This window comes from Poromitra crassiceps (genome assembly GCF_964638095.1).
Source record: "Poromitra crassiceps genome assembly, chromosome: 17".
NCBI lineage: Eukaryota > Metazoa > Chordata > Actinopteri > Beryciformes > Melamphaidae > Poromitra > Poromitra crassiceps.
Genome location: NC_139635.1, coordinates 18,200,010 through 18,212,509, shown reverse-complemented (window position 1 = coordinate 18,212,509; position 12,500 = coordinate 18,200,010). Strand labels below are relative to the sequence as shown.

Here is a 12,500-nt window from a genome sequence, read left to right as displayed (position 1 = left end):
AAGGGGGAGATCGAGACCGAGACCCGGACCAAGACCGAGGGGGGAGGGGGGGGGGGGGTTAGGGAGGGGGGGTGGTGAGACTCAGTCAAGACCAAGACCGAGGGGGGCGAGACCGAGTCAAGACCGATGGGGGGCGAGACCAAGACCAAGACCATGAGGGGGCGAGACAGAGTCAAGACCAACCGATGGGGGCGAGACCGAGACCAAGACCAAGACCAGGGGGGTGAGAGTGAGAACAAGACCGAGGGGGGGCGAGACCAAGACCAGACCAATGCGAGACCATTTTTAAGACCATGACTCTAATGATGGCTTATAAAAAGAAATAGAGTCCGCACACTGCTCGACTTGCTCCCAGTTGATTTATTTTTAACGTTTCGGTCAACAAGGACCTTCTTCAGAAATGAAGCAGGAAATGACAGAGCACTCAAATGTATACAGTATGGGTCACACCCATCCACCAATTGGCAGAGGGGGAAAAAAAGTGTCATGTGAGCACAATCAACCAGTAAGAAAATAGAGTGCATCTTGCTTCACACAAGTATCCCTAACATAGGAAGGTAGTGATAAAACATGTGGTTTGAGGAAGTGGATCTGGACTGGGTCTGCTACAGAACTGAGTGCTTTTCACACATTTCTTAATAACAGCAGTGCATCTCTGAAATTTACTTTGGCCTCAGATCAGACTTGTATTAATTTTCTGGATATTTTGATTTGCAAATCCAATGACAGATTGATTACAGATCTGTATAGAAAACCAACAGATCGTAACTCCTTACTTCATGCCGAGAGCTTTCATCCTACACCTCTCAAAAAGGGCATTCCCATTGGCCATTTTAAGCGGTTACGTAGGAACTGCACTACCGATGAATCCTTTTCTGCTCATTCCAAAGACCTTGAAGCACGGTTCCGACAGCGTGGTTATCCAGAACACTGGATACAACCAGCTTCCACTAAGTATCATGGCTGTACACAACATGATTGTCTCACCACTAGGGAGAGACAGAGTGGAGAGCAACCCATTAATTGTATTATTCAATACTCTCCTCTTGGCCGGCAGTTTGAGAAGATAATAAAAAAAACATTGGCATATTCTCAGTTCTGACCCTGCCCTCAGCAAAACATTCTCATCTCCACCTCGTCTCGTTTATACAAGACCTCCCAACCTCAAGAGCCTTCTGGTCAGGTCTCATTTACCACAACCTGCCCCTTCTCACTTCCTGTCTAAGATTCCAGATGGAAATTACAAATGTGGTAGATGCGCCCAGTGTAACTTCACTTATAAATGTAACACATTCAATCACCCAGTCACTGGTAAATGTTACAAAATCAAAGGTATTATCAGTTGTACTACAGTCAATATCATCTATATATGATTAAGTGTGTTTGTGGGTTGGCCTATATTGGCAAATCTTCCAGAGCCTTGAAGAGCAGGATTTCAGAACATAGGAGTGACATCAGGACTAAGGACATTAAAAATCCTGTAGCCCTTCACTTTTCTCAGGCTCAACATTGTATATCATCATTGAAATATATTGGCATAGAACATGTCTGCCTGCCAACTAGAGGAGGAGACCTCAACGCTCTACTCCTAAGGAGAGAAGCATACTGGATCTCAACTTTAGACACAGTTGCTAGGGGCCTGAATGAATCATTTGACCTCAGACCGTTCCTGTAGCTACTCTTATTTTAATCTTTATTTCCACTTTTGTATTTCTACTCTTGTAACTCAGATGTGAATTTTTGAACTGCCTACATCCTGTCTGTTAGCAGAGTTGTATGCCCTATGTGCTCTTTTTGTAATCTATATTCATATTTAATGTACTTTTACTGATTATATGATTGGAGAATAGTCTGTTCTCTTTCTTCGTAACTATTGCCTTTGTTTAATATTTGTGTAGTGCATTGTCCATTGTAGGCTATTGGGGTCTTTGTTTCTCCTACACAGGATTTAACAGGAGTTTCGTTGCCGTTTTTTAGCTCCACCCCATCTGATCTCCTACACTGGGCATATATTGCATTTTCTTAATTGTTTGTCTTGGGTTTGTATACTTAATTGATTTATTTACTTGTGTGAAGCAAGATGCACTCTATTTTCTTACTGGTTGATTGTGCTCACATGACACTTTTTTTCCCCCTCTGCCAATTGGTGGATGGGTGTGACCCATACTGTATAAATTTGAGTGCTCTGTCATTTCCTGCTTCATTTCTGAAGAAGGTCCTTGTTGACCGAAACGTTAAAAATAAATCAACTGGGAGCAAGTCGAGCAGTGTGCGGACTCTATTTCTTTTTATATGTTTCATTGCTTTTGTCCTGCACCTGCAATTTGAGTGGATGTGCGCGCTCTACTTTTTATATCTAATGATGGCTTAACCTTTACACAATTGCTTTGCTAACAAGTTCAACTAAATAAATCAGTATTTAGGAATTTTAGTAAAATACAAATGCTGTATGTTCAGTATATACTCAGTGACAGAAGGCAATCCTTTGCTCTGAAACAGGGGGGGCGAGTCCGAGACGAGACCAAGACCATCAAAATGTGGTCCGCTCTTGAGAGCAAGACCGGCCTCGAGTACTCCAAAACTACCAATCCCCCCATTCAAGTTTAAAATAAATGTAATTGAAAAATCCACACTAAAACACTTGAACACTTTAAAACCGGGCCTCTGTGACGTCTAGTCTTCTTCTTCTTCTCCTGTCAGATCCCGGCAGCCCCCGGCGAGTGCGGCGGTTCCGCTGTCACCTCAGGGTGAAGATGGACAGCGGGGAGGGGACGCTTCCTGTTACGGCGCGGAGAGCCAATCAGAAATGGGACGGGGCGTCGCCAGATAAACGACTCACTATGTCCTGCACAGACAAAGTGGCAAAGTGAGTTCACCAGTCAGCTATACCACATGAATAGAGTTCTTTCATCTTTTTGTTCGGGAAGATTTTAGTTTCCTGCAAAGTCAGAACAAACTAGAGGACACTCACTAGAGCAGTGGTTCTCAACTGGTGTAGCCTCAGGACCCATTATTTTCCTTGTCATGAAGTCGCGACCCAAATTTCAGATTTTTTTTTTAACCACTCAAATTTATTGCACAAAAAATAGCACATTAATTTAATACACAATGCCTTCATCAAGTTCAAGTTCAAGTTCAAGTTCATTTATTAGTTTGTCCCAGAAGGGCGATTTGATTTGCAGCAAAACATATAAAGGCAGACATAAATCACTAGGGAGACATAAAATCACAACATGATAATCTAAAATAAGACATAAACAAGTACGCAATGTAAAACACATAAAACAATAAAATCAGGATAGCAGTTCGAGGTATCAGTGCAAGTGCAGATAACCTAGACAGGGCCTAGCTGAGGTCAAAAAAGTAGCAGCACATCAATGAGAGTTAGGCAGCAGCAGTTCAAGTGCTAGTGCAAGTAAGTGAGTAAGACAAGGCTAGGCTTAATAACCGCCTTACACATTACAAGAAGATGTAGCTACAAGCTATTGTATTTGTATTTCCCCAATAATACCCATACATGTGTGTGAAATACGTAGCAACAAATTTGTAAAACAAGCAGTAGATAAAACAAAAACAAAAACACAGAGGCTGATCATTCAGCGTAGTTAAGTCCCACAGTAAGCAACAAGTTACCTCCTCCTCACATCGGCATTTAGGGCCTGAATAGAAACAGGCACAAAGGAGAACTTATACCTATTTTTTGTGGCCCGTGGAACATTTAGGCGAAGGCCAGAAGGAAGCAGCTTGTACTCAGAGCTGAGAGGGTGAGAATTGTACATACGAATGGACTTTGCTTTCTTCGTGGTCCAGGCTACTGAAATTTATTCCAGCTATCTTTGAAGCCGTTCTCACAATCCTCCCAAGGTGGTTCTTGTCCTTTATACTCAGGTTTCCATACCAGCAAATAATGGAGAAGGAGATTACAGACTCAATAAAGGCACTGTAGAACAGTTTCATTAATGATTTGTCGACCTGAAATTTGGCAAGCTTCCTTAAACAAAAGAGGCGTTGCTGACCTTTCCTACACAGCATTTGACAGTTCACATCAAATTTCAGCTTACTGTCAAAAGTAGTGCCCAAATATTTATAGGTGGACACCAGGTCAACTTGCTGGCCATGGACAACACTGTTCTGGGGAACTGGGGGGGGTCTCCTAAAATCAACACACATCTCCTTGGTTTTTGAGACATTCAGTTGGAGGAAAGCATCCTCGCACCAAGAGAGGAAATCCTCAAGTACTTGGCCATGACCATCCTCATCATCGCCAAGCAAGCTGACTATGATAGAATCGTCAGCGTATTTGATAATGAATCTATTAGTGTGGCGACTAAAACAATCATTTGTGTATAAGATATACAGGAAGGCAGACAAAACACAACCCTGAGGAGAGCCGGTAGAAGATGTTAATAGGCTGGACAGAAAACCGTTGACTCATGCACTGTTATAAACCTCAAATGAACAAAAAAGTGCAACAGAAGTGCAACTAGGGCTAAAAACCAATTGAAATAAGGCAGACTTGAATTACAGGCCTATATGTTTTTAAATTTAAACAAGTCAAACTGGTCATGCTCAGAAACAGTCTTATTTGAACTCTATGAAATATGAAATAAAAGGCAGACTTATCTTGAATTACATGCCTATATGTTTTTAAACAAGTTAATAATAATAATAAAACAAGTTAACCTGGTCATGCTAATCCAGTTTCAATAGTCTGAATTTAACTAATATGAAATAAAAAGGCAGACTTTTCTTGAATCACAGGCAGGCTATATGCTTTTTAGTTAAACTGGTCATAACTTTTAATTAAACTGGGGCCATGCTAATCCAGTTTCAATAATCTGAATTGAACTAAAATTAAATCTGAAATGAACAGGCAGACTTCTCTTGAATTACGGGCAGAGCATATGCTTCAGCTTGTTAAACAAGTAAAACTGGTCAGGCTAATCCAGTTTCAATAATCTGAATTTAACTCAAATGAAATATGGGGGAAAAAAAAAAAAAAATGGCCAATGTCCGCGACCCAAACAAAACGGCCCTGCGACCCACCTTTGGGTTGCGACCCACCAGTTGAGAAACGCTGCACTAGAGTGCATGGATCTTTTTTGTGATTGGCTACCCCCATTGCCACGCCTCCTTTTGGCCAGTGGGTGTGGCAAGTTGATCAGTTTGTCCTTGGCCCATGACCAAACTTTCTACAAAGTTTTGTGGTGTTATGTCAATCTGTTAGGCGCCTTTCTGCGATTGGACACGCCCATTATGCCACACCCCCTTTTGGCCAGTAGGTGTGGGAAGGTAATCAGGTTGAAGTTGGCCCATGACCTACTACAAAGTTTTGTGGTGCTACGTGAATCTGTGTGGAAGTTACTGCAAGTGCCTTTTTGTGATTGGCACATGGACATTGCCATGCCCCCTTTTGGCCAGTGGGTGTGGAAAGTGAATCCCTTTGGAAGTTAGGCGCTTTTTTGTGATTGATTCAAAGTGAATCCCCTCTAAAGCTTAGGACATTACGTGAGGCGGAGCTCCGCAAACCGGGAGCGCACTCCCCGCTCGGGCCGAGGTGTTCATACAGTGAATGCCCCATGATAAAGTCAATGAAACTCAATTAAAAGTCAATGGAATGCCATTTATGTTCAGTAGACTGCGGTGTCACTCTCAAACGATCGTATCAGCACATGAATAGAATCACCAAACTTGTTTTTGTTGAATGTAAATAGGCCTAGATCTCTCTCTCGACACAGCACATTACTTTGAAATGACTAAAAACGAACAGTTAGAAATCAAAGTTTAAGAAATGTGGTCAAAACATGGCTCAGCGTAGCCTACTTACTTCTTCATTTCATTTCTCTTCCTGTCTCTCCCATGGATCTATCGTCTCCCTGCAAAGCGATGCGGCGCACTGCTAGAAAAATCTGGCGACACGCGCTTACGGCTGCGGAGGCCTCGCCCCCCCCCCCACCGCGAGGACGTCATCTTGGCGGCGCGGCCCTCGCGTCTGGGAGCGCGCCTGGAGTATGTCCCGCCCTTAAGTTGGCCCATGACCAACCTTTTTCAGGCAAATCCACTCACACCTAATGTCACCTTCTACAGTACAGCGGGTGGTGACATCACCTGGCACCAAACACCAGCCAATAGCAGATGTCCAGTTTCGCTCTAAATGTTGGTTTGGTTCGGTTTAGTTAGTAAGTAGTAAAACATGCGTAAAGTGCTGTAACAGTACTTCTACTTGAGTAGGATATTTTAGTATCCTTTCCACCGCTGGATTTGATGGTGGTGACGTTCTTGTTCCCTATGGTTTCCTCACCAGGTGGAGCGTCCTGGGCCTCCAGGGGGCGCTGCTGTCCCAGCTGCTGGAGCCGGTGTACCTGCACAGCCTGACGGTGGGGACGCTGTCCCACACGGGCCACCTGGGCCGCGCGCTGGCCCGCCGCCTCGGACACATCCACCACCTGCCCTCCCCCTACCGCCCACACCCACTGCTGCTCGCCTGTAAGTTACACCTGACCCCCCCCCCCACACCCACTGCTGCTCACCTGTAAGTTACACCTGCCCTCCCCCTACAGCCCACACCAACTGCTGCTCGCCTGTAAGTTACACCTGCCCTCCCCCTACAGCCCACACCAACTGCTGCTCGCCTGTAAGTTACACCTGACCTCCCCCTACAGCCCACACCAACTGCTGCTCGCCTGTAAGTTACACCTGCCCCCCCCCCCACACCCACTGCTGCTCACCTGTAAGTTACACCTGCCCCCCCCCCCCCCACACCCACTGCTGCTCACCTGTAAGTTACACCTGCCCCCCCCACACCAACTGCTGCTCGCCTGTAAGTTACACCTGCCCCCCCCCCCACACCCACTGCTGCTCGCCTGTAAGTTACACCTGCCCCCCCCCCCCCACACCCACTGCTGCTCGCCTGTAAGTTACACCTGCCCCCCCCCCCACACCAACTGCTGCTCGCCTGTAAGTTACACCTGCCCTCCCCCTACAGCCCACACCAACTGCTGCTCACCTGTAAGTTACACCTGCCCTCCCCCTACAGCCCACACCAACTGCTGCTCACCTGTAAGTTACACCTGCCCTCCCCCTACAGCCCACACCAACTGCTGCTCGCCTGTAAGTTACACCTGACCTCCCCCTACAGCCCACACCAACTGCTGCTCGCCTGTAAGTTACACCTGCCCCCCCCCCCCACACCCACTGCTGCTCACCTGTAAGTTACACCTGCCCTCCCCCTACAGCCCACACCAACTGCTGCTCGCCTGTAAGTTACACCTGACCTCCCCCTACAGCCGACACCAACTGCTGCTCACCTGTAAGTTACACCTGACCTCCCCCTACAGCCCACACCCACTGCTGCTCGCCTGTAAGTTACACCTGACCTCCCCCTACAGCCCACACCAACTGCTGCTCGCCTATAAGTTACACCTGACCTCCCCCTACAGCCCACACCCACTGCTGCTCACCTGTAAGTTACACCTGGCCTCCCCCTACAGCCCACACCAACTGCTGCTCACCTGTAAGTTACACCTGACCTCCCCCTACAGCCCACACCCACTGCTGCTCGCCTGTAAGTTACACCTGACCTCCCCCTACAGCCCACACCCACTGCTGCTCACCTGTAAGTTACACCTGACCTCCCCCTACAGCCCACACCCACTGCTGCTCACCTGTAAGTTACACCTGACCTCCCCCTACAGCCCACACCCACTGCTGCTCGCCTGTAAGTTACACCTGGCCTCCCCCTACAGCCCACATTCACTGCTGCTCGCCTATAAGTTCCACCTGACATCCCTCCTTATATAGCTAATTTCACCTTTTCATAACAACTGTAGGGGGGTAATTTCTTATATAACTCTCTCGTCTGGAGTAAAATAGATGATAGAAAAGGGAGTGATTGACAGATCCCCTGTCCAGTGATCACGCAGCTTGCCGATCGCGGACCAATAGCAGGCGGAGCTGCGGCTCTGGGAAACCCCCATCTCATGTCAGCTGCATAAGGACTCAGCCCATTCCCTCCCACTCTGCTGACGAAAGATAAAGATGGCGACGGCCAACGTTTCAACTCAAAGTAGGAGCCCAAAATCAATAGGATAGCTCTGTCCATATTTTTAGGTCAGTGGTCAGACACTGATAAGTCAAATTCCAAATGGAAATTGTCATTGCGGTCGCTGTGCTTAGTGCAGTGGTTCTCAAATGGGGGTCCGCGGACCCCCAGGGGTCCGTGGCACTTTGCCAGGGGGTCCGCAAAAAGTTTTCAGGTATGAGAGGTATGTAAGTTTTTCAGGTATTTTTTTTTATTTTTTTTATAAAAAATAAAAATAAAATGCGACATGTTAATTATTCCTTCTCAAACTACTTCCTACATGGTGCTAGTCTATCAAAATATCTTGGCTGTCATTGATTGTGTTGCATAGTGGTTTTCTGTACTGTTGACAAATTGTGATATTGTAAGTCGCTTTGGACAAAACAAAAGCGTCTGCTAAATGACGTAATGTAAATGTAATGTAATAAAATTTTTTTTTTGCAAAATCTTCATAGTTCAACGAAAATAGTTTATGCTTTAAATCTAAAATGGTTCATGGATTACATTCTAATAACAAACCTATCAAATTAAAAGTCAAGCACGTTACCGTGGAAACAATTAAGCTTAGCCCAAAATCACAAATCAGAATGAGGGGGTCCCCCGGATATTTTCTATCTTGTAAGGGGTCCTTGGCTGAAAAACATTTGAGAACCTCTGCTCTAGCCTACAAGTAACTTTCTCTCTAGCCTACAAGTAACTAACTAGCACCATGTAGGAAGTAGTTTGAGAAGGAATAAGTAACATGTAGCATTTTATTTTTATTTTTTATTTAAAAAAAGAAAAAAAGAAAAAAATTACCTGAAAACTTTTCGCGGACCCCCTGGCAAAGTGCCACGGACCCCTGGCGGCCCGCGGACCCCATTTGAGAACCACTGGGCTAGAGAGAAAGTTACTTGTAGGCTAGAGACAAAGTTACTTGTAGGCTAGAGACAAAGTTACTTGTAGGCTAGAGACAAAGTTACTTGTAGGCTAGAGACAAAGTTACTTGTAGGCTAGAGACAAAGTTACTTGTAGGCTAGAGACAAAGTTCGCCTGCCCAAAAGAGGTGGTGATCTTGATCTTCTGCTCAAGCAACGTGAAGCCTACTGGATACACACACTACAAACTCTCACCACTAGTGGTCTTCATGATGAGTTCATTCTTAATGTAATGTTATAAAGATCTCTCTTCCCTGTATATGATTTTCTTATTTCCCTCCTCTTCCCTCCACTTTCAGGCACTAACCCTGAACTGCTGCCTTTTTATAATATAATAATAATTATTAATAAGAAAATTATTATTTTTTCAGACCCCCCCCCCCCCCCCCCATTTGGTGCCCTATTGGCTGCCCCGGTCGCTGCTCCACCCTCTGCCGATCTGGGGAGAGCCGAGACTAGATCCATGCTTCCTCCGACACATGCGCAGTTGCCAGCCGTTTCTTTTCACCCGACAGGGGGAGCTTCCACCCCGACCAGGACACATACCCCCAACCCAAACTTAGTGGTTGATTGACACATTCAAACTGAAATGTACGTTTGTTTTGTTTTAGGTGACCAAATGCATGAGAATGTGACAGTGACAGATGTCCTCGAGGTGCGGTCAGACGGGAGGTCGCCCAGCCTGAGTGTGAACAGGAGCTCCTCACAGCGTGCGTCTTGTGTCTTGTGTCTGTGTGCAGGTGTGAGCAGGACCAGTGAAGTGCGGTCAGACGGGAGGTCGCCCAGCCTGAGTGTGAACTGGAGCTCCGGAGACGCGGCTCTGGAGGAGGTCTGCACCTCCACCGGCCGGAGGAGGGAGTGTGGCACGCCCTCACACCTGTGCAGCCGCTCCCTGTTCGGCCGCTGGCAGGGCCTCCAGCAACAGGTGGGACAGACAGCTACTGAGTCTACATGAAAAACAATACTCTAAATAAGACTCATAATATGAGTCTTATTTAGAGCAGTGGTGCCCAATTTGGGGCCCTTTTTTTTTTGATTTGGGGGTAAAAAAAAGGCCAGGCCACCGGGCAGTTGCCCGACGTGCCCGATTATGCAGTCCGCGCCTGAATGGAGATGTCGGGACTCTTCTATCTACGATTAACGTTAATTTTGTGCAGCTGGTATTCTCTCTCCCCGACTCTATCACACGGGTGTGAGGCATTGCTATCTGAGGATTGATTGCTCCTGATTGGTTGGCTGATTGGGGGGTGAGCTCTGATATTTGATCCCTCCCCAGTCACTGGCTTTACACCAGCTCAGCAAGATGGACAGATCATCATCACGGCAGTGGCACACTGACAAAAGAAAGTTTAGGACGGAGTGGCAAGACGAGTATTTTTTTACCGAAGTAAATTCAACAGCGGTTTGTCTCATTTGCAGACAGAGAGTGGCTGTTTTGAAAGAGTACAATATACGTCGCCACTACGGAACTGATTTTCAAAGTACCTTGAGGATTTTTCAAGTTGTGAATTAAGTCAAATTTCTCTCTTGATTACAAAGGTGGAAAATACAACTGTTTTTAACTGGGTGTTTACTGATTAAATGTTTAAGCTCCTCACAAATGCAGATGTTTTTTTAAATATATATAACCAATTGCAAATTATTACAATTACCAAACAGATAAAAAGTAGATTATTATATTGAAATGTTATTTTAGATTTAGAATGTTAATTTTCTATAAAACACAATACATTTTAATGTAATTCCACAACGTTTATTTTTGGCCCTCGGCCCTCCACCCAGATTGAGTTTTGGCCCTTCATGGGAAATAATTTGGGCACCCCTGATTTAGAGTATTGTTTTATAATATTATATTTTATAATATTATTATATAATGGGGGGGGGGGTTCATTTTTTCCTAATTTAAGTTGTTCATGAGCATTTTTGGCAAGTCTGTGTGGAGTTATGGCGCACGCATCCACAGGAGGGCGCATGCAATTTCAATACATTCCAGGATAGAGTTGCGCGATCTTGACCACAGTCAGATCGTCCAATCGCCATCCTTTGACATCGCCAATGCACGATGTCATCGCAAGCCCCGCCCCACATCTCATGTTCAGTTGAACAATAGTATCTTATCTTTAATCATATCCATTCCATACTCTTATTGAGCTGGTGAGCATCATGCAGGCCAGGTAGCATGTGTGGAGAACGAGAGAGAGAAAAAAAGAAAAGAGATGAGATGAGCAGATCAAAGGACAAAAGCGACAGCAAACAGGTTTGTAATTAAAGATTTTATTAACAAGGCTAATTGCGGACATCAGAAACATGTTTAAATATAGAGTAGTAGCATTCATTCACTGACAAATAGCCTGAACAACACACACATACACACACACACACACACACACACACACTGCACTCCACTGACTGACATGCACACATACTGTACATGCTGGGGTGGGGGGGCGGGGCCACTGACTGACATGCACACATACATGCTGGGGTGGCGGGGCGGGTCGATCGACATCGGCTAGGGAAAATCAATCGTCAATTCAGCCATTGAGTCGGCAACATACGATCCGATCGCCAATCGGCACAACCCTAATATAAAGTGTAAGACTTGTAGATACTCAACATTTATGAATCTGTACTTGTAACTGTTTTTTTTAGACAAATCCCTACGGGATTTCTTGTTTACATCTATATTTGTCTCATTGTTTTCTCAAAACAAATACATTTGACCTGACACTTCCCCCCCCCCCCTCTCTCTCTCTCTCAGCTGAGCGCTCACGTGTCGGGTGCAGGACCCTCCGTGAGGACGTACTCTGGCTCCAAGATGGCCACAACACGCTACCAGAGGTACTCTGGCGCCAAGATGGCCGCCACACGCTACCAGAGGGCCAGGCAGCAGTTTGCCGTCGCTCTGCAGGACGGAGGGCTGGGAAGCTGGGCCAGAAAAGCTCCAGAGATGGGCCACTTCCACGCCAGCGTGTGACCGTGTGTGTGTGTGTGTTACCAGTGTTGGGGGTAACTCATTACAAAAGTAACATATTACATGTAATATATTACTTTTAGCAGTAACTCAGTAATATAACTTATTACTTATAGGATTTCAGTAATATTATACCAGTTAATTTGTCAAGTAACTCAAGTTACAAATTGAGTTACATTTTATTAAATCAAAGGACATATTTTAAAAAGATACAATCATTTCCTAATCAAACTGTGTGTTTTTATGCAAATAAGCACTATAGATGACAATAACAAAGGAAAATAATAAAATTTAGAATTTTGGATTGTTTACACTGACTTCAAGGCGGTTGAAATTAGTTTTCGGGATGGTTCCGGGGCGGCGATGTCATTCTGCTGCTGCTGTTGTTTTGGTAAAAGTAATGCAAAAGTAGTGTAATAAGTAACGAGTTACTCTACACAGAAAGTAATATTGTAAAGTAACTTATTACTTTCAAATGAAAGTAACTAGTAATATGTAGTCTATTACATTTTGAAAGTAACTTGCCCAA

General features: G+C 45.2%; 1 protein-coding gene across 1 annotated transcript in view; it reads left to right on the top strand.

Moving 5' to 3' along the window:
- Positions 1 to 12,500, top strand: part of LOC310792231 (double-stranded RNA-specific editase B2-like) — a gene marked incomplete at both ends in the record, with an annotated part of 34,950 nt that overhangs the window by 18,064 nt on the left and 4,386 nt on the right. Inside the window, 5 exons of the mRNA XM_083653959.1 lie at positions 2,701 to 2,866; positions 6,305 to 6,486; positions 7,139 to 7,717; positions 9,738 to 9,922; positions 11,759 to 11,968. Coding sequence (XP_083510085.1) covers positions 2,701 to 2,866; positions 6,305 to 6,486; positions 7,139 to 7,717; positions 9,738 to 9,922; positions 11,759 to 11,968 — 1,322 coding nt within the window. The remainder of the gene's footprint in view (positions 1 to 2,700; positions 2,867 to 6,304; positions 6,487 to 7,138; positions 7,718 to 9,737; positions 9,923 to 11,758; positions 11,969 to 12,500) is intronic.